At 39.1% G+C, this 22,545-nt stretch overlaps 4 protein-coding genes across 4 annotated transcripts; all 4 read left to right on the forward strand.

The window, feature by feature from the left end:
- The first annotated feature begins 488 nt into the window (after positions 1-488).
- On the forward strand, positions 489-2,767 carry LOC143904862 (uncharacterized). Its single transcript, XM_077419822.1, has 2 exons — positions 489-2,479; positions 2,538-2,767. Exons 1-2 carry the CDS (start codon positions 748-750, stop codon positions 2,618-2,620), a joined length of 1,815 nt encoding a protein of 604 aa, XP_077275948.1. The 5' UTR covers positions 489-747; the 3' UTR covers positions 2,621-2,767.
- A 101-nt stretch (positions 2,768-2,868) lies between these two features.
- On the forward strand, positions 2,869-4,162 carry LOC143904853 (uncharacterized). Its single transcript, XM_077419814.1, has 2 exons — positions 2,869-3,139; positions 3,363-4,162. The coding sequence occupies exons 1-2, from the start codon at positions 2,869-2,871 to the stop codon at positions 4,160-4,162; spliced, it is 1,071 nt and encodes a 356-aa protein (XP_077275940.1).
- A 2,970-nt stretch (positions 4,163-7,132) lies between these two features.
- On the forward strand, positions 7,133-7,633 carry LOC143904855 (uncharacterized). Its single transcript, XM_077419815.1, has one exon. It carries the CDS (start codon positions 7,133-7,135, stop codon positions 7,631-7,633), a length of 501 nt encoding a protein of 166 aa, XP_077275941.1.
- A 6,480-nt stretch (positions 7,634-14,113) lies between these two features.
- LOC143904876 (uncharacterized) lies at positions 14,114-18,228 on the forward strand. Its single transcript, XM_077419846.1, has 6 exons — positions 14,114-14,325; positions 14,886-15,115; positions 15,215-15,367; positions 15,440-15,592; positions 17,533-17,711; positions 18,087-18,228. Exons 3-5 carry the CDS (start codon positions 15,241-15,243, stop codon positions 17,643-17,645), a joined length of 393 nt encoding a protein of 130 aa, XP_077275972.1. The 5' UTR covers positions 14,114-14,325; positions 14,886-15,115; positions 15,215-15,240; the 3' UTR covers positions 17,646-17,711; positions 18,087-18,228.
- Positions 18,229-22,545: the final 4,317 nt, after the last annotated feature.

Genomic DNA, 22,545 nt, shown 5'->3' on the forward strand with positions numbered 1-22,545 from the left:
TACCTGTGCGATTGCTGTAACGGCACGCACTTCGTGGTGATGTGCCCTAAGTTCAGGGAACTCTCACCGGGCGATCGACAGAAGCTAGTGATCTCACGGAGGCTGTGCTTCAACTGCCTCGGCCGTCACAACGTTCGCTCATGCAAGAGCTCACGGGGGTGCAAGAAGTGCACCCACCGACATCATACGATGCTGCATGAGGCACATCAAAGCGACTCATCCTCGAAGCCAACCACCAGCTCAGTCTCAGCCTCTCAATAGGACAACGGTGCAATCGTCACTCACTCATTTTTGGCTCGATCATCACACTCAACATTACTCGCTACGGCCCTGGCTCAGATCAGCTCATCGGTTAACATTCAGCATGTACGGCTCCTTATCGATACAGGTTCCGAACTTACCTTTGTCTCGGAATCGCTCATACATCAGCTCAATATACCTCGTCATCATTCTGTCATTCTTATCACCGGAATTGGTGGCGAAAAGTCCACGCAAACTCGAGGAGTTGCATTACTCAAGCTCCGCTCACTTCGCTCAAGATCAGACGTCATTATTCAAGCTCACATTTTGCAGACGTTAACGAACATCCTGCCATCATTCAACGCTGCACCACAGGAATGGCCGCATCTCACCAAGTTAACCTTGGCTGATCCAGATTTTCTGACACCACGGCCAGTGGATATTATCATTGGAGCTGACTCATATGGGCAGATCATCAAGCCCAACATCATCAAACAAGACACATTGATGCCAATTGCGCAGCTCTCAATTTTTGGATGGCTCGTTCTCGGACCTGTCGACACATCATCATCAGCATCTGCTGCAGTGCATCATGCATCAATTCAGGAGAGGGAAGATGCTCTCGATGAGTTATTGTCGAGATTTTGGACACGGGAAGAAGTGCCTGCGAACAACAATCTTGAGCTTACTCCTGACGAGCAAATATGTGAAGAACATTTCAAGAGTACTGTCTCACAGGATTCAACAGGTCGATACACAGTTCGACTTCCACTGAAATCATCACCTGATACTCTTGGCGACTCGTATCTCACTGCGCATCAATGTTTGCAAAGTTTACAAAGGAGACTCTCCCGAGATGACAACTATCGACGGCTGTATCATCACTTTATGACAGAATATCGAGATCTCAACCACATGAAGAAAGCCTCACCCGTTTCCAGTCAGCAAACGCAATATTATTTGCCACATCACGGAGTGCTCAAACCAGACAGTGCAACCACGAAATTGCGTGTGGTATTCAACGGCTCGAGCGCATCCACATCAGGCCGCTCACTCAATGATATCATGCACACAGGAGCCAAGTTGCATTTAGACGTCACCGATGTCTTGCTCTGGATTCGACAATTTCGACACCTAGTTGCCACGGACATCACCAAGATGTATAGACAGATCAACGTGCATGAAGATGACTGGAAATTACAACGGATTCTCTGGCTCGACGAACTGTCCAATGAAGTGGCATATTATCTAACCACGGTCACGTATGGCACCAAGGCTGCCCCGTTCTTGGCAATACGAACGCTGCTGCAACTGGTGAAGGACGAAGGCCATAATTTTCCTCTTGCAGTGCCGTCCATCCTTCAAGGTCGATACGTCGACGACAGCTTTGGAGGCGCTGACACTGTCCAACAGTTAATCAAAATTGCATTGCAGCTGAAGAACTTGTGCATGGCGGGCGGTTTTCCCTTAGCCAAGTGGCACGCGACTCATCCAGACGTGCTCACTGCTGTTCAAGCAGAGAAAGACCAGGGCTCACAAATTACATTTGACGATTGCGCAACCAAGATACTCGGATTACGATGGCTTCCTCAAGAAGACTCATTTGCATTCGCAACAAGGATCTCGTCGCATACCGATCATCTCACCAAACGCCTCGTTTTGTCTGAAGTGGCTCAGATATTCGATCCACTAGGCTTTGCATCACCAGTCGTGATCAAGGCGAAGATGCTCTTGCAGGAGCTTTGGCTTCATAAGCTCCAATGGGATGAACCACTGCCATCCCAGCTCTCATCACGGTGGCTCATCATCAGAAAAGAACTCACCAGCTTGCGCAAGATCTCAATACCTCGGTGGTATAACACATGGAGTACATCGACAGTGGAATTTCACGGCTTTTCTGATGCTTCTCAATTGGCAATGGCTGCAGTCGTATTTATCACCGTCCACGGCTCAAATGGCGCCTCGATCTCATTGGTGTGCTCCAAAACAAAGGTAGCACCTCTCAAGCGGCTCACCATCCCGAGACTTGAACTCACCACAGCACTGCTGCTCTCACGACTCATGCAATACGTTCAAGCCACATTGAAGTTGAACGTCACAGCAACTCACCTGTGGACGGACTCTGTTGTGACACTCACGTGGATCAAATCTCATGCATCGCGCTGGAAGGATTTCGTGAGAAATCGGGTTTCTCAAATTCAAGAGCTCACTGCAAACGCACATTGGAAATACGTACCAGGTACGTCCAACCCAGCCGATTGCGCCTCACGAGGATTAACTACTGCTCAACTCCAAAGTCACTCATTATGGTGGACGGGACCACCGTGGATACTCACCCCTGAAGCTTGACCATCTCAACCCGCGCTTTCGGACGAGTTGAGTGCGCATGAGGCTCGTCCAGGCATTGCGCTACATGCGGCCGCATCTCAACCGGACTATCACTGGGACCTGATATATAGGTACTCAACTCTCAACAAGTTATGGAAAATAACAGCTCTTTGTTTCAGATTCATATCGCTTTTGGGAAGGCGCCGCCGCACGCCACTGGACTTACACTCAGCTTTGGAGAAGGCCAGATTCTTCTGAATTAAGGCTACTCAAGCGGCATACTTTACGCACGAGATCAAGATGCTCACGGCCAACTCGAGACTACCAACTGCTCACGCATTCAGTCGATTGACTGCGTATATAGACGCTCAAGACGATCATCCGAGTTGGCGGCCGCCTCAACCAGTCAGCACTAGCTCAAGACAGCAAACATCAGGCGATTTTGCCTCGCCACTCCCGGCTCTCAACCTTGATCATTTCACACGCCCATCTGCGTACTCTGCATGGAGGAACACAGCTGACATTGGCTCATGTCAGGCAAAGTTACTGGATCATCGGCGGACGGGCTCCGGTGAAGTCTCATATCTTGCGGTGTGTCGTGTGTGCTCGGCAGAGGGGGATTCGTGCTCATCAACTGATGGGCCAACTACCTCTCTCTCGGGTTACGCCGTCACGTCCGTTTACTCACACAGGAGTTGACTATGCCGGACCGCTCACCATCAAAACATGGAAAGGACGAGGTGCGAAGACATCCAAAGGATGGATCTGTGTGTTTGTCTGTTTTTCCACCTCAGCAATTCACCTCGAAGTAGTCAGTGACTACTCATCAGAAGGATTCATCGCAGCCTTCCGAAGATTTTCAGCGAGAAGGGGAATTGCTCAGACCATATATTTGGACTGCGGGACAACATTCATTGGAGCAGACGCCGCGCTCAAGAAAATGTTCATCCAGAGCTCACAAGAACATCAACGGATCGCTCAAATTCTACAACAGTATTGCACCAGATGGGAGTTCAACCCACCAGGCGCTCCACACATGGGGGGCAAGTGGGAGGCGGTGGTGAAATCCGTCAAGTTTCATCTGAGACGAACTATCGGGGAGACTCTACTCACTACGGAAGAACTCACAACGTTGCTTACTCAAATCGAAGCCATTCTCAACTCACGGCCCTTAGAACCGTTGAGTGACGACCCGGAAAACATCTCAGCGCTCACACCAAGTCATTTCCTCATTGGAGGTCCACTCACTACCATACCCGAGCCATCTCTGATTGACCTAGCAACCTCACGGCTATCTCGATGGCAGCTCATCCAGCAGCGAGTTCAACATTTTTGGGCACAATGGTCGGCTCATTATCTGCAACGCCAGCAGGCGATCTCCAAGTGGCATCATCCTAACAACAACATTAAGGTGGGCTCCATCGTGCTGCTCACCGACGAACGCTCTCCACCGTGCAAGTGGCCACACGCCAGAGTAACAGCTTTGCACCCCGGCAAGGATGGACTCACCAGGGCGGTTACCCTCAAGACGGCCACCACGACACTCACTCGGCCAAGTGCCAAGCTTGCAATTATACCCATCTCAACAGAATGAAGGATCAAGAGTAAGGAATCATCAACAAGGTTGCTGATGGCGGGCGGAATGTTCGAGATTCCCTTAACGTTGCGCCGTCCGATCAGATGGCAGCATCGATCGGATAACGACGCTCGATCTCCGCGGCAGCTTGCGCCGGCACGGACGCGCTCATCGCCTCCGTCTTCCTCGCGATCGAGGCAATTGTGCAAATGGCCGCGCGGTGACTAGACGCATAACGTGTGCTTAGTACATTTAGATAAGTTACTTCGGTTAATCGTGCACATCGCAGTGCTCACGCTACTGTAGATCGTATCATAAACTGTAATATAGGCCGCTCATCAACTCTGGTGCCTCAACACGACGACTCAGGCTCACATGTGCGCGAGTGCCGACCGCCACGTGTCTCATCGGCTCACGGGCGACTCACCACACGAGGAGGGCAATTAATATAATTGTCGCTCGCCTGCAACGGTCATACAAAGACTTTTCCTTTCTACACCGCTCATCGATTCTCAGGTCAGACTGTAACAATCTCGATACAATTAAAGACGGCTCAGACTGTGGTCTGAGTTACACAAAATAAAGTGCATATTTGAGTTTAACACCTTCCACGCGCGTCCTTCTCATCCCGCTTCCATCGCCGGGATTAATCAGCGATTTCGCGAACAGCTATAATGTTAGTAATAACAATATTAATTATAGTCACAAATATCATATATTTTTTTCTCGGTGAAAGTGCAAAATTTTTAACAGTTTCGGATACCTGAAAGTTTTTGTCTGGTTGTTGATCACTTACTGGCTTATCAAAAAGTGTCCTTTCGTCGAGAATCTTTGAGCAAGATGGAAAGATATATTCTTTGCAAGAATGTTCTTTATCAAAGATTGGACGATCTTTTTTTATTGTTTCTTCAATTTGTCTTTTGTTTGACTTTTTTATACTTTTGCATAATTTTTCCTGTTGTGTAATCTCATTCTTCTCTTGCAATACATCCTTTGAGAAAATTTTATTTGAGGCATCATGTATTTCCCCACGACTATCGACAATAATATTTTCCAGTTCATCGCGATTTTCTGAGAAAAACATTAACGTTAACGAAATAACAACCATGTACCAATAAGTTTTAATGTAGCTATAAATCATGAAAAGATTAAAAAATTTAGTATCTAACAGTTTTATTTATTATATTTTAAGATATAATACAAAATGGAATTTTTTTAATTATTTGTAAAAATAACTAAAAGAAAAAAAATCAGCTTAAAAAAAAATATTAATCTAAATGGCAAAAAAATATATGATGGCGTAAAAAACTTTCATGACAAAGGACCAAACGATATTAATACTGAAAATTCGTCACTCGGAAATGCATGTTTCCAATCGGAATTAAAATAAAAATTATCTATTAATTTCCTTGATATAGTCGGAGATATCACTTATGGCGAGAACTTTAGCGCGCGCATTGATTGTTGTTTTCCGTTTATTATCTCGCCATTTCACAGACGCAATAGAATTAACTTCTCTGCTAGATCGCGGCAATACCACCAAATCCACCACATCTTTGTAGGCACTGTCCAGCCACCATATAAGGGCATATTTCTTTGGTTTCGGCTTCGGCATCACGTTTCTTCAAAATGATCACGAAAGCACTGTGACAAAAGTACGGAACGAAATTTTCACGACTAATGCTACTATCTTTCGATTGTTTTACAGGGGGTTGGTGCCGGTGGCCGGTGGCGGCAGTGTGATCACGTGGTCACACTAGGTTCAGTCACGTGACCGATATATGCTACGGTAACATAACCATTATTCCTGTCATTGTCGATATCCAGTGAGTAAGGAAGATAAATAAAGTGGTCTTGTCCTGAGATGAAAAGCAATCATATTCGATAAGGATTATAAATATAAATTATAGCGCAGAAGATCGATCTTAATAAAGAGTATATATATTGAATGCATTGCGTTGATGGCGGCGTCGTGAAAAAGATGTTATCGCTATGGTTTGACATTAAATTTTGATCATTTTCTTTTGTTTTTATATGCTGTCATTGATGTCGTTAATAGAAGGCTCATGACAATCAAACCGCCGAGATATGTGCCGAGGAATGCCTATCAACCAGAAAGAACTAGAATAAAATATTTTTTAGTATATTTGTTACTGTTTATTTTATACCTTAACATATTAATTGCATTAGGCTGAAATAATAGAAAAATCATTCTCGATCTGCGGATCAAGTATTAATATTTTTATTGACGCTGAAAATTTTGATAAGATTTGAAGATTCAAAAGAGATAAAAAGGTAGGACTTGTAAGAACGAAAGTAGGCATGCTTAAATTGGTTCTCTAAGTTCAGCGAAACTTGTAGGTCTAATGTAGGATAAATACGGATTATGTAGGACAACATGATTCAACAGAAGCGAAAAGAAGGCTTTAGCAAGTTCAAAATAGAACTTGCAGGCCAAGGAACATTATCGGAGGCCGAATAAGCATGAATAAGGTTCATAGTAGATTTTAAATTTCGAGCGTACCTTCCCGAACCTCGCGTGTCACCCACTCTTCGATGCTTTCTGCATTGCGGACTTGATTACGCGGGCCCGTTGCACGTTCGCGCCTCCGCCAGTCGGGGCATTGCCTCGCGCAAGGCTTATATACATCGCGCTCTTCGTGTGCTTATCCACCAAAGCGATACATCTGGAATTAGTCTCCGATTATTCCACCCCAGCCTTTTTAAACGCGTATTCGCGATTTTGCGCTCGCCGCGGGCTCCCTCAATCTATGTACTCCAATAATGGCACGACTTTCGTCGGAGCCGACCGTGAAATGACTTCCGCGTACCGCTCAGCGCTACGCGATCCTAATTTTTTGAACGCGACCGCCTCGGACAACGTCACTTGGCACTTCATACCCCCGGCCGCTCCGCACTTCGGCGGATTGTGGAAAGCCGGCGTGCGAAGCGTCAAGCTTCATCTGCGCCGCGTTCTAGGCAAGCACAATGTTAACCTTCGAGGAACTGTCCACTCTGCTGTGCCGAATAGAGGCTTGCTTGAATTTGCGGCCGCTTACGCCACTTTCGGACTCGATGGACGATTACGAATGCTTAACGCCCGGTCACTTCCTAATTGGTTCCGCCTTGACTGTCAATCCCGAACCCTCGCTCCTGCATCTCTCGGAAAATCGCCTCTCGCGATGGCAATTAGTGCGTCACGTCACCGAGCGGTTTTGGAAACTGTGGCACACTGATTATCTAAATACGTTGCAACAGCGATCAAAGTGGCGAAAAATACGGCCGTCAATTCAAGTCGGTCAACTCGTCTTGTTGCGTAATCCGACCATTCCCCCCTGCAAATGGGAGCTCGGCCGCGTGACTCGCTGTCACCCCGGCTCTGACGGATTTACTCGCGTTGTCACTATAAAAACGGCCGCCTCCGAATATCGCCGGCTTATCGCGCAGATTTGTGTACTACCTGTCGACGAACCCCCGACTAGCAATTAAGCTTACTTTGTTTTTCACGCCGTCACGGCGGGCGGAATTCTGTATTTTTCTTGTTGGATGTTAGATTTAAGTTACGTTGTAAGGACACATCGTGTATGCCCGCTCGCGCTCCCCCTTTTTTCCCCTTTTTTTCGAAACCGCAGTTTCGAGGCGGGCGGTATGTTCGAAGTTGAACAATTGTACGTCAGCCTCATACGAATAATGTTATTAGCCAGCTAAGTTCCAGACCGTTAAAAGCGCCTTCCTTCATTTCATTGTATTTTCATACGGTCGTACCTCGCTTATTGTTCAAAATTCACGCGCAAATTCGAGCGTCTCTAAGATCACGCGCCCGCTGCGTGCACATCCATCGAGCGAGCGAGCAACAACGCGAGAAATTAAACATCCCCAAAACCAACGCGATGATACCTCGCGATCGCTCTCGGAGTCAGTCGCTCGTCCCGAGACGAAGCATAGAGTCGACTTGGATCCTACCTCGATCGCTCCGTTCCTCGCTCGCTCGCGGACTTCTCTATCCGAATCAAGCCTGTAATCGGGAAGGAGAATCGAAAGTTTTGTTCTCCACTGCATTTTGTAATTGTGAGTGAGAGTGCGCCCGACGCCGAACGGCCTTTCAGCGGTGCCAGACCCCGGTCAACGCTCGCAACAAGCACGAAGCGCCAATAGTTCTCAAGGACTGGAGAAAACGAAGGGCTATCATCTCTCTTTCTCTCTCTCTCTCTCTCTCTCTCTCTCTCTCTCTGCACTGTCATTTTGAGCATTAAAGTTTGTGTTGTTACACTCGCATTATTCTCTCTTGCTCCCGAACCCTTTTGTCACGCCGTGGGTTTTTCGGCCCGCGCGAGAGCGTCGTGCGCATGCGTCAGCTGACGTCACAGCTCACGCCAGCTACGGAGTAACGAAGTACGAAGGTTATCGAGGTGCAACAAGGGCGCTGGAGCTGGAGGCTCCAAAGTAATATAATAAACTGTGCCCTGTATGAATAAGGACGGATCTAAGTTAGGGATACAAGAAGGAGAAGAAGAAGGTGCAGCAATAGGTGCGTATAAAGGGTCCCTTGTATTTTTCTGGCGTTTGTTGTAAGAAATAAGTTAGCAGTGTGTCATATTGTGCAGGTCAAGATATTCTGCAGTGATAAAGAAAATAACGCAACGGAGATGGATCATCCAGAGCCGTCGACATCGGGTGACATCAAAGAAAAGAAGAGGACATCAAAAATGAAAGTATTCCAGTACTCTTGGTTAAGTATAGATATTTTTAAAGAATGGTTAATGCCACACGAAGATAATAAAAAGGCTCTCTGCACGGTTTGTGATAAAGTTATTTTATGTGGCAAATCAGATTTAATAAGACATTCCAAAACAAAGTTACATGTGACGAATATTAGTAAGAGCCGTAATGTCACACCATCTGCTTTATTGCCTAAGCTCAAATGTAATATTAAAGATGCGGACCATGTTAAGAAAGTTAAAACAGCCGACATAGAGATAGCTGCTTTTTACACGGAACATAATATAGCTTTTAAAACTGTAAATCACATGGTCCCTTTAATGAAAAAAACTGCACCAGTAATTAACGATGTGAAAATGTCAAAAACAAAATGTACAAAATTAATAACAAATGTCTTAGGAAAACGCGAAACCGATAAACTTATTACAACTTTAAAAAGTCAGAAATTTTCTATTTTAGTAGATGAAAGCACAAGTATCTCAAACGATAAGTTGCTTTATATTTTAGTAAAGTATGTATCATTAGAAACCAAAAAGTGCATTACTCAATTATTACAATTAGTTGCATTAGATACAACGGATTGTTCTGCAGACAAATTATATTCTGCATTTGAAAAATGTTTAAAAAGTAAAGGAATACCATTGTCGAATATTGTAGGAATGTCTTGTGATAACGCTTCTGTGATGATAGGAGTTCGAGATTCTTTTGCAAGTAGATAAAAAAAAGAGGTACCGGCCCTTGTTGTATTAAATTGTATATGCCATTCCTCAGCTCTTATATCGAGTAAAGCTTGTTCAAAATTGCCGGATTTTTGTGAAGATGTCTTGCATGCAATTGCTACATATTTCTCGACCAGTGCAAAAAGATCTGCTATCCTGTGCGATTTCCAGAGCTTTTTTGGAGTAGAATCACGTAAAATCTTAAAATTATCAGGTACAAGATGGCTCGTCTTACAGAAGTGTGTTACTTAGACTTCTCGATAACTGGGAAGTCTTGAAACATTACTTCCACCTGGAAACTATTGAAAGTAAAAATAAATCGGCAATAACAATTTTTAATACTTTAAATGATAATAAAATTAAAGCATATATGTTCTTTTTAAAATATTGTTTGAAATTCTTTAATCAGTTTAATGCGTTCTTTCAAGGAAGGAACATTTTAATTCATAAATTAGCTGAGAGTAGTGAGCATTTAATAAAACAGATAGGTAACAATTTCTTGCTGCCTGAGGCGTTAAAAAATATTTTTTTGGAAATTATTAATTTGCAAAATTTTTTACCATTAAATTCAATATATGTTGGTCCCGAATGCGAATCTTTGTTAAAATTAGAGTCTTTGGAATTTGTTATAGAAATAAAATCCAGATGTTTATCTTTTTACATAACCGCGTTAGAAGAAATAATAAAACAATTGCCTTACAATAATGAAATGTTTCGAGAACTGACATTTTTAGATCCAAGTATAGCGTTGAGCGACGAAAGTAGACTTACCTTTCCAGACTTGAGAAATGTAGCAAAACATTTTCAAATTTCCGATATTACGGCTTTAGCCTGTGAGTGGAGAACGTTGCCTATTGTATTTAATGACGCGGATAAAATTTATTTAGCTAACTTAGAATTGATGACATGTGGAATAATATTTTTTAAAAAAAGAATTTGAATGGTGAACCGTCTTTTCCAAATTTAGAAAATTTAGTACATGCAGTTATGTCACTTCCATATTCCAATGCCGAAGCAGAGAGAATTTTTTCAATTGTTACAGATGTGAAAAATAAAAAGAGGAATCGGCTTGATGTCGCCACTTTGGACGCAGTTTGTAAAATACGTTCTAGTTTCCAAACTAATAACACTGATTGTCGCACTTTCAAAGTAGATTCAACACATTTAGAACTGCACAATTATAAGAATTTATATATTCTCTTAACAATAGTCAAGATAAAGATAAATAGAAATTGTTGATTTTTACGCATGCTTTTATTATAACTTTTCCTTCTAGTGTCAATTTAACCTCATTTTTTAAATATTTTAGTAACATTTCAACAAGTACAAATGTAACAATTTCTTTTAAAATTTTTTTTTTGCTCCCGCGACCCATGTGTTTTGCCATTGCTTTTAATATTTTTGAGCATGGACACTTTCCTCTTTTTATTCCACTGATAACTAATAATATTTCTACTTTGTTGTCACACAACTCTTGTTCAATTATTTTTTGCATATTGTTTATTGTAATTTTTTAATTTTACTTTGTGTGACAACATCAACATATCAAAGCAGTGCAATACTTTTTTCTTTCTGTGATATTTCTTTTTTTTTTAATTTTTTTCTTTCTACGATCCAGCATGCACAGGTGCATGCATCTGAGTTTTAAGTATTTATTGAATATTTATTTTAATATTTTTTTAGATATTTAATTATTTATTGTCAATTGCACTATTATTTTCTTTGTATTTTATTTGTAGAGACTTGTCTTATATGTATCTGTTATTAATCAGTAATTTACTTTGTTTTAGCAACCTCCTTGAGATGCCTCCATTTCGTTAGACTGCGGCAATATGAAGTATTTATCACATGTATTTATTCATATGTATATTTCTTATGTAAAATGTTATTTTTTTAATACTGGTAAGGTTTTCTGCAGTTTCCCTTACCCTAGCAACAAATGTTGGTATTTATATAATAAATCGGCTGCAGACGTACAAAATAACAAATAAAATAATTTCGTTATTACCACTTATATTAACTACATTCTGTTTTTTTAATATAAACTCTTTCTTCTCCCCCTGCAACTTCCTTCACATTTCCTTTCTTGCTGGGACCTGACGATACCTCATATTTGGCCGAAGTGTATACGATACTTGCTGTGACGTCAGCTGACGCATGCGCACGACGCTCTAGCGCGGGCCGAAAAACCCACGGCGTGACAACCACCAGAATCCTCCGAGTCACACCCGCTCCGAGCTCAAGTCTGAGGGTGCCATTACATGGAGCGCGGAAACGCGGAAACGCGGAAGCGCGGAAGACAAAATTTACTAGATTTCCGTCGATCTGTTCCGTCTGTTTTGAATGCCTTAATATTACATGGAGCATATTTTGAGCGGAAAAGCGGAACGGAGAATTATAAAATATTAATTTTTAACGGTATTTATTGATTAAAATGCTTGTATTCAATAAATAAGCTGAAAAGATAAGCATATTAATAAAAATTGCAATGAATTAAGTGAACACAATTTTAAGAAATGAATACAAATGTCTATTTATCACTATACTGTTCCGCTTTTCCGCGCAAATTGTGCTCCATGTAATATAAGGAGAAACAAACTCGCGGAACGAACGCGTCAAAATCCGTTGTCAACGCGGATACAGTATACTCCATCAAATTTCGGAGCTGTTTAATCACATTGAAAAAAAAGCTTTTACACATACTCTTCGATTACTTTATTATTTAATAAAAGTGGCAGTATAATATTATAGATCCAAACATCATGTTGATGGTTATTGGGTGCGTTCAGCCGATACTCCGCTAGCCTAGCAATCGTGAGCAGTCGCTCGTTTTCGCTCGTTTCCTCTCCTTTGACCCAATGGATTAAAAGGAGAGGAAACGAGCGAAAACGAGCGACTGCTCACGATTGCTAGGCTAGCAGAGTATCGGCTGAACGCACCCATTATGAAGTATAGGCTGCCATACATACACGATAATAGCGGATTCCGCTTTTCCGTTCAAACGTGCGGGACTCAACTCGCGGAAACGCGGAATCTAGTTACTATTCTGTTCCGCGCTTCCGCGTTTCCGCGTTTCCGCGCTCCATGTAATGGCACCCTGAGCGACCCGGCATCTCAGGCGATCTCAGCGATATCGCGCCTGAACAATTTTAAAAAAGCAGTTCAAGGCAATGATGATATATCTCATTTAGAATTCAATGGGTTCACTATATTTACAAAAAAAAATGAAATTTGTTGTTTACTGAATGATAATTCATTAGTTTTTGTTTTAAAAATAATTTTGGACAGTATAAATAACGTTCTATACATAAACGTGAAGCGAATTATACTTACCAAACCATTTTTTACCACTCCATGTGATTCTAAAGAACTACTGGGTATTCAAACTTTTGCGGAAACAAGTCCCTTTAAGGGGATCCTAAAGCCGTCTGTAATACCGGCTTTTTTTCTTAGCACTAATCTTTTAATTGGCTTTATAGAAATGCAAAATTCTTGTCTAGAATTAAAGTACACATCAAAATCTAGGTCATGGTGGTCGAATTTGTATCAAAAACGAGAAAAAATTAATATTTTTGTTAATTTTTGGTATACGTGACGACAATATTTGCTTTGTACAAAAATTCCACAATAAATATCCACAAAATTAGACCGGCATGACCTAGGGACAACATTTAAGAACAATATCGTGCAATTAAATCTAAGATTGAAAGCCTAAAAAAAAAGATTAGTTTAAATAAACTTTTATATGTGCAAAAGCACATTCAGGTTGACATTGCGTGTAGCGAGAGATGGCGCAGCAATCGAAACAAGAACATGTTGACATTACCGACGTCGATGAAGTTCAGCCTTCACTTTAGGATCCTCTTAACATTGAAAAATTGCCGGCAACAAACATGAAAACAAAATGTTTGAAACTAAAACATCTCGAGTTGCAAGACACATGTGTCATAATTCCACTTTTGCATGCAAGCACATAATTATTATTATTAATTTGGTTTATTATTACGTTGTTTACATTTTCTGATAGTTTTATATTTTTTTTAATGGGCTTAATTACTAAGTTAGAGACAATATTTTAGTATGTTTTTTAAACAATGATCTGACAATACTGATAGGTATGTGTTTTAGGATTACTGATTTGGATATTGCTGTATAGGTTTGGTTTTAGTTGAAGTTTTTAATGTTGAGTAAATGTTTTGAGTATATTATACTTGTACGTTACATTATTAATACATTATTATTTTTGTTTCTTTCATTTCTCTATTTCTTATAAAATAATCTATCAAACTTCATAATATTAATTATTTTATAGTACTTTCTTATGAATTACACTAAATTTTTAAAATTTACTTTTAACTTTATAAAATATTTGACAATTAGGAGTATAAAAAAGTTTATGGTGTTTTCTGTGAGGGCATTTATAGGTTCCATAGATTCCATGGTGGACTGAATTATGGCTACTGTGAGTTTGTATAATATCTATATTATATATATATATATATATATATATATATTTTTTTCCAGAAAAAATGTCCCAACAAGCATTATACGCAGTTGTACAATTTTTAAATGATCAAACCTTTTCAGAAGTTCCAACAAATTGGATTAATTAAGATAAGGAAAATAATGACCTCATTTGTTGGTGGCCTAACACGAAGAATATCAGTTCGCTAATCAAAAATCGAACTGAACCAGATATGAAAACATGGTCAATGTTTGACATTACAGTGATCAAATATTGTTGTAAGTTATAATTTTTTAAAAATATTTTTGCAATTCTATTATTTTCATTATTTTAATTAATCTCTTTTCTCTTTTAATATTAAATGCATATTATTTATATTATATATCAATTAAAGGATACAGAGGAAAATCAATCTATCCAGAGTAATTTCGAGAAAAACACGTTTTTAAGTTTCAAGACAGATATTTTAGAAAGCTATTGAAAAAATCAGTACAAAATTTAGTTAATATTGGAACGTAGCTTTTAGTCTTTATTTAGTATTTTATATATTGCATATTGATTCTGATATGTGTTCTTTCCCACAAGCACATGAACTATGATCGCTTTTTCCTAGTCACGGTACATCTTTCAATGAATTGTAACTATGTTCTAGATCAAAACAAATAAGAATTATAATAATTTTTTGAAAACGCTACAAGATAGTATGATCAGATTAATTTTGACAAAAAGTAGACTTTAATCGTTTTTTCGCCTGTATCCTTCAATTATTAACCTAATAACATTATTATAAGTACTACTATTATTGCGTATGTTAATTCTAATATTATTATTTGGGTAGCGTCACTTGCATCTGCACGAAAGTCAGCTGCAGATTCTCATTATGATACGACTGACGAGGAAAAATTTGGACGAGGCAAAGGACATTAAAGAAAAATTATAATAAACATATTTTACATAAGATAGAGGAAAACGATGATGATGATGATTTAGATGACGAAAGAAATAATAAAGAAAATGACGACAACAGCAATGAAAGAAATAAGAAGTCAAGTAAAAACTTGAAACAGAGTAAGTTTTGTATATTTACTTTGAATTTTAAGTGTATTTGTATAATATGCTGAATATTTGAGATGTTTATTTATTCTTTGTAATTTACTTTCTTTACAGGTATTAACCGTCCTACTTCAAATCCTATGCCCACATATGATCATAAGAAAGCAGAAAACTCACGCCAATCTGTTAATACCTGCACCACAAATAAAAATCTACATTTTTCTACTTCTACTAAAAATTCTGAAACTGAAATTTTATCACGTTCAAGTATGTTTATACCTTACAATTTGGTTTGCATAAACGTATAAAATATATTAAAAAGTGATTATAATCTGCTAGATATCAACAAATGTAGCTCTAACGAAATAATAGTTAAGAAAACTGTACATTCTGATAAGTCGTCATCACCTGTTACTCTGGATCTTGATAATATATCTATTTTAGAGATTCCATCAGTACAAGAAGTCTACAACATTCTGGAACAAATAGAAAGTAAGTTATGATAAATTATTATACTTATTTTATATATATTTTATATATGGTTTTTTTAGATATGGATTTTATATGTATTTTATATATGTATAAACAAAACCATTTCCGTCGCCAGCGAATAATTCAAAATAAGTCGTTTTATTTTCGACCCAACTGGCCAATTAAAACCAAATTGCACAACGTTTCGACCGAATTCCGGTCCTTATCAAGTGCTTTAGGTTACATCGATCCGCATAACAAATTTACTTACATCGTTGACGTGGTGTCCTGTCAACATCAAGACAAACGCAAAACTAAACAAAAGACAAAATAATACATTTAACAATAAAAAACTATACAAAATCGTCATAATATCGCGCTGGTCAAAAACAATAAATTAATTAACACTGTAAAAATCAGTTGAAAACTTACAATTCTTATGCGTTCCAAAACAAACGGTGAGATCAAAACGTTACAAGTCATATCGAGGCACAACGTCCGAACAGTAAGACAGTTAAAGCGAAATGAAATTGTCAAACGTAATCCGCGGATAGCAAAAAGTGCTCTGGTGGGAAAAACGAGCAGAACCGAATATACAAATTTTTGGATACTACCACTTAAAATCATGATTGTGTGCAAGACGGTGTTTGCTCACAACCGAATGATTATCTACATCTTTCCTGATATCACATCGATGTTCTTTGATGCGTGTTTCTAAATGCCTTTTTGTCTGGCCAATATATACTGCATCACAATTTGCACAATCAATCTTATAAACTAACTCTGTCTGGCTGAGACTTGGCAACCCGTCCTTGCCCTTTCTAATGACACAATCTAATCTCTTCGGGATGGTGTGAAGAACTCTAAAGTTCATGTCTCGCATTGTACGGCTAACATTCTCGCTAAGACCCTTTATGTAAGGTACAGTAATGCACCTTCGAGGATCTTGGGCCACTTCGTTACTGACAGGTTCATTGTTGTTACGATTTCGCAATTCACCAAGTCGGACATTGACATATTTATCAACAATTTTCTTCGGGTAACAATTATTAATAAGGATCTTTTTTATTTCACTAATATTAGACTTGTGAAACCGCGCGTCGGACAAAAGAATCGCCCGATCAACCAAATTCCTTACGATGTTAATTTTATATTTCATAGGATGGTTTGAAAAATAATTTATATACCGGCCCGAGAAAGTTGGTTTACGGAACCAATTCGTGAGCAATGCGCCTCCCTCGCGGATGACCGTGGTATCAAGAAAACTCAATTTACCATTGCTTTCCATTTCATAAGTGAATTTTAATCTATCGTGGTAATTGTTGAAACTGTCTAATAATTCACCAATACCCGACCCGGGAACAACCGCGAAAATATCATCCACATATCGTTTAAAAAAGGATAACCTGAAACTGAGCCGCTGTATACAATGTTTCTCTAAATCCTCCATGACCATATGTCAGCCAAGATGGGAGAGAGGGGAGACCCCATCGGGCTTCCGAAGATCTGTTCATAAAATTGGCCGTTGAACACTGATTTTTACAGTGTTAATTAATTTATTGTTTTTGACCAGCGCGATATTATGACGATTTTGTATAGTTTTCTATTGTTAAATGTATTATTTTGTCTTTTGTTTAGTTTTGCGTTTGTTTTGACGTTGTCAGGACACCACGTCAACGATGCAAGTAAATTTGTTATGCGGATCGGTGTAACCTAAAGCACTTGATAAGGACCGGAATTTGGTCGAAACGTTGTGCAATTTGGTTTCAATTGGCCAGTTGGGTCGAAAATAAAACGACTTATTTTTTATAGTAGTTTTTATTTTTATAAATCGTATGTCATTTTATATGTTATAAAAAAGTATAAAATATTTATCAATGTCAACTATGCATGACGTTTGCATAATCGTACATAAACTTAAAATGCATGTATGTGCTGTATATGTTTCTTTTTAATTGCAGAAAACGTAGATAAAATCACACGAGAAAATGTTAAAATCAATTTTGAGCTAACGAGTATATCAAAAACCTGCAGAAAACAATATGGCAATGATAATCTCACTATTGCCAATTAAAACAGTGGAATCCATAAAAAATTTGATGATTTAATTAAATCAAATGAGGCTGCTGCATCCCAATTTGTAAGTTATCATTTTTCACTTGCAACTATTTCCAAATCTACATAAAGATTTATATTATTGACTATGTTATAGATATTGAAATGAATAAATGGTATCTATTTATTTCATGTTCAAGTAAACAACCAATTCCTATAATATTCCATGGATAATTCAATTCACTGCAAAAAGTTTAATATGCTGATTCTATAAATCAATCTATATTCAGTTTTCTATATAGAATTCTTTTATTCTCTATATAGAATTATTCTTATGTTTACACTTTTTTCAGTCAATTTCACTAGCAACTTTTTTTTCTGAATTTAATAAAACTTATATAAATAAATAGCGTATTGTTTTTATTGTATGCCATTTTCATAAACTTATTGTTAATTTCAGAAAAAATTCATTTCTAAAATTGGAGGCAACACTCCACGAATTAATATTCATCGTGCTTTAGAACGAACAATTAGTAATATATGCGCTATAAATTGTTTTTGGAAAGGTGTTCGATCAAATTATAAAATATGTAATTTAACATTTATTAACATAATACGTGGTAAGTATTTTAAAATGCTATTTAACTGTGTTCTTAAATTTTGTGTTTTCAGATTACAAATGTATATTTTTTTATTATTAGTTACTGTTAATCATTATTTAAAATTATTTCTCTTTCATAAACACGCACACACATATTAATATTGTTAATTAAATTTTAACTTATTTTGCAGATATCGTATGTTCTATACATTCAGGTTTAACTGAAGCCGAATTTGATGTAACCTCTGCGGAATGGTTCAGGTTTGCCAAGCAACGAGCAGCACGAGAAGAAAAAAAAAGAAATCTATGACATAACATATAGAAATCAAGAAACACGGTAGTGTCTCGCGCCAAGTACACGCGGAGCGAGACCGACCGTGACTCTTTTACGCGACGCGACGGGTTGCGAGTACCCGAGATGTTGAGATCTCGATAACGAGTGAACGGATCAAGTTCTAAGTAGGCTTGATCGATAGCTTGGGGTCCAATTAGGGGGGGGTTTCTCTCATAATATTCCGCTACGTGCCTTACGAGCGGAGATATTGCGACGCAAAGTCCAAATGTGAAAATTTATTTTTAAGATACTCCTCCTAACGCTCTCATTCAATATTATTATGATTATCAGAGAAACGTCCCTTTCACTTTTTCGACGCTGGCGGCGCAGGTATCGCCAGTTTCGATATCGCGCGCGTATTTCGAAATTAGGTCGATAGACTTATCGGTCAGGAGGAAGATTTCTATTTAGGTAAATTAGGTATATATATATTATTATATATTGAGTCAACGGAAAAGAAGGTTCTCTATGCTTGGCAGAAAGTGCCGCTAGGGAATTTTTAAGTCGATTCTTATGAATCAAGCTTGAATTTGATGTCTATGTATCCCAGGTTGTCGATGACGAGGTCCAGATAGTGCGCTTTATATTTTTCGGTGTCCAGGTGTAATAATACGTTGAATTCGATGTCTACGTGTCCCAGGTTGCCGATGACGAGGTCCACATAGTGCGCTCCGTAGTTTTTGGTGTCTACGTGTATTAATATCTTGAATTCGATGTCCACGTGTCCCAGGTTGCCGATGACGGGATCCAGATAATGCGCTTCATAGTTTTCGGTGTCCAGGTGTAATCGTACGTTGAATGCGATGTCTAGGTGTCCCAGGTTGCCGATGACAAGGTCCACATAGTGCGCTCCGTAGTTTTCGGTGTCTACGTGTATTAATACCTTGAATTCGATGTTCACGTGTCCCAGGTTGCCGATGACGGGATCCAGATAGTGCGCTTCATAGTTTTCGGTGTCCAGGTGTAATCGTACGTTGAATTTGATGTCTAGGTGTCCCAGGTTGCCGATGACGAGGTCCACATAGTGCGCTCCGTAGTTTTCGGTGTCTACGTGTATTAATACCTTGAATTCGATGTCCACGTGTCCCAGGTTGCCGATAACGAGGTCCACATAGTGCGCTTCGTAGTTTTCGGTGTCCAGGTGTAATCATACATTGAATGCGATGTCTACGTGTCCCAGGTTGCCGATGACGAGGTCCACACAGTGCGCTCCGTAGTTTTCGGTGTCTACGTGTATTAATACCTTGAATTCGATGTTCACGTATCCCAGGTTGCCGATGACAAGATCCAGATAATGCGCTTCATAGTTTTCGGTGTCCAGGTGTAATCGTACGTTGAATTCGATGTCTAGGTGTCCCAGGTTGCCGATGACGAGGTCCACATAGTGCGCTCCGTAGTTTTCGGTGTCTACGTGTATTAATACCTTGAATTCGATGTCCACGTGTCCCAGGTTGCCGATAACGAGGTCCACATAGTGCGCTTCGTAGTTTTCGGTGTCCAGGTGTAATCATACATTGAATGCGATGTCTACGTGTCCCAGGTTGCCGATGACGAGGTCCACACAGTGCGCTCCGTAGTTTTCGGTGTCTACGTGTATTAATACCTTGAATTCGATGTTCACGTATCCCAGGTTGCCGATGACAAGATCCAGATAATGCGCTTCATAGTTTTCAGTGTCCAGGTGTAATCGTACGTTGAATTCGATGTCTAGGTGTCCCAGGTTGCCGATGACAAGGTCCACATAGTGCGCTCCGTAGTTTTTGGTATCCACGTGTCCCAGGTTGCCGATGACGAGGTCCAGATATCGCGCTTCGTAGTTTTCGGTGTCTAGGTGTAATAATACCTCGAATTTGATGTTCACGTGTCCCAGGTTGCCGATGACGAAATCCAGATAGTGCGCTTCATAGTTTTCGGTGTCCAGGTGTAATTGTACGTTGAATTCGATGTCTAGGTGTCCCAGGTTGCCGATGACAAGGTCCACATAGTGCGCTCCGTAGTTTTTGGTGTCTACGTGTATTAATACCTTGAATTCAATGTTCACGTGTCCCAGGTTGCCGATGACAAGATCCAGATAGTGCGCTTCATAGTTTCCGGTGTCCAGGTGTAATCGTACGTTGAATTTGATGTCTAGGTGTCCCAGGTTGCCGATGACGAGGTCCACATAGTGCGCTTCGTAGTTTTCGGTGTCCAGGTGTAATAATATGTTGAATTCAATGTTTAGGTGTCCCAGGTTGCCGATGACAAGGTCCACATATTGCGCTCCGTAGTTTTCGGTGTCTACGTGTATTAATACCTTGAAATTGATGTCTAGGTGTCCCAGGTTGCTGATGACGAGGTCCACATAGTGCGCTTCATAGTTTTTGGTGTCTAGGTGTATTAATAACTTTAAATCTGAATGGGTGCGTTCAGCCGATACTCCGCTAGCCTAGCAATCGTGAGCAGTTGCTCGTTTTTGCTCGTTTCTTCTCTTTTTAATCCAGTAAGTCAAAAAAGAGGAAACGAGCGAAAACGAGCGACTGCTCACGATTGCTAGGCTAGCAAAGTATTGGCTGAACGCACCCAATGTAGGACACGTAGATATCGAATTCGAGGTATTAATACATGTAGACACCGAAAACTACGAAGCGATTTATGTGGACCTCGTCATCGGCAACTAGGAACACGTGGCCATCGAATTCAAGGTATTAATACACCTGGACACCGAAAACTATAGAGCGCGCTATGTGGACCTCGTCATCGGCAACCTGGGACACCTAAACATTGAATTCAAGCTTGATTCATAAAAATCGACTTAAAATTTCCCTAGCGGCAGAATTAAAATTATGTCATGACATAATAAAAATCGCTGAATTAAAATTATGTCTAGACATAATAAAAATTGGACAAAAATTATGTTTAGACATAATAAAAATTGGATGAATTAAAATTATGTCTGACGTAAAAATAATTATCAAAAATATCGATACCTGAAGATATCGGTACATATACAGTTGCGAACAACATTCAGTGTAAGACACGCAAATAAAAATAAATAAAGAATTTTACAGTTAACGACTTATTAACATTAATCATGCTTTATTGCGATTATGTTTTATGTTGAAATTGAAAAATATATACAAGGTGTACAACTAAAAGGGTTACAGATTATTATTTTTAAAAAACTGAGCAAAATATTAAATTGTTGTTTTCTTTAGAAATAATAGTCCGTAACACTTTTAGCTTCATACCTTGTATTATATACGGTTTATGAGATTATAAGATATATTGTTTATAAGATTAAGATGCGTAACACTACAAAAAGGCGTGATATCCGTACAAAATTACCTTTTTAAAAAAAAGGTAAAATGAGCGCCAAGTACACGCATAATAGTGTATATGTATTAAGTTGTTACCCTTGTTATGTTGTTACCTCGAAAAAAACAAAGTGGTAGTATTATACCTCCAAATAGCTTTATCCTGTACATACTGTTTATACAATGCGTAATATACTACAAAAAGGCGTGATATCCGCACAAAATTACCTTTTTTAAAAAAAGGTAAAAAAAAACGCCAAGTACACGTATAGTAGTGTATATGTTGTTACCTAAAAAAAAAAGAAAGTGGTAGTATTATACCTCGAAAAAACCTAAGTAACAAGTGGTAGATCTTTATATCTCGAAAAATCTCGAAAAAATCTAAGCAGTAGTATCTTTATTTCCGAAAAATTATAACCCAATTGATACACGTCACAAAATTATGTTACCTTATCAAAAAGAAGAGTCGCGCTTCAAGTGATCTATTACAATTACAAAAAAGAAATGATATCTCTTTAAGTTAGAGCGCCAATTACAGAGAGAACATGTATATTGCCTCAAAAAATAATTGTTGCACTACATTGAAAAATCTTTACATTGTGTCAATTAGAAAAGAATGTATAATAACAATTTTATAAGATTAAAAAATTTTATTTAAATTTAACAAGGGAATACAAGATATTTAAATACA

This window comes from Temnothorax americanus, unplaced genomic scaffold, assembly GCF_048541705.1.
Source record: "Temnothorax americanus isolate GAGA-0224 unplaced genomic scaffold, ASM4854170v1 Scaffold59, whole genome shotgun sequence".
NCBI classification, from domain to species: Eukaryota; Metazoa; Arthropoda; class Insecta; order Hymenoptera; family Formicidae; genus Temnothorax; species Temnothorax americanus.

Bases quoted from the DNA above. Each gene is read 5' to 3' on its own strand.
- LOC143904862 (XM_077419822.1), top strand. From the start codon at position 748: ATGCCAATTGCGCAGCTCTCAATTTTTGGATGGCTCGTTCTCGGACCT. The intron at 2,480-2,537 runs GTACGTCCAACC...TCAACTCCAAAG, and splicing joins ACATTGGAAATACGTACCAG to TCACTCATTATGGTGGACGG.
- LOC143904853 (XM_077419814.1), top strand. From the start codon at position 2,869: ATGCTCACGGCCAACTCGAGACTACCAACTGCTCACGCATTCAGTCGA. The intron at 3,140-3,362 runs GTGAAGTCTCAT...TTTCCACCTCAG, and splicing joins TCATCGGCGGACGGGCTCCG to CAATTCACCTCGAAGTAGTC.
- LOC143904855 (XM_077419815.1), top strand. From the start codon at position 7,133: ATGTTAACCTTCGAGGAACTGTCCACTCTGCTGTGCCGAATAGAGGCT.
- LOC143904876 (XM_077419846.1), top strand. From the start codon at position 15,241: ATGCCCACATATGATCATAAGAAAGCAGAAAACTCACGCCAATCTGTT. The intron at 15,368-15,439 runs GTATGTTTATAC...ATAATCTGCTAG, and splicing joins TGAAATTTTATCACGTTCAA to ATATCAACAAATGTAGCTCT. The intron at 15,593-17,532 runs GTAAGTTATGAT...TTTTAATTGCAG, and splicing joins CATTCTGGAACAAATAGAAA to AAAACGTAGATAAAATCACA.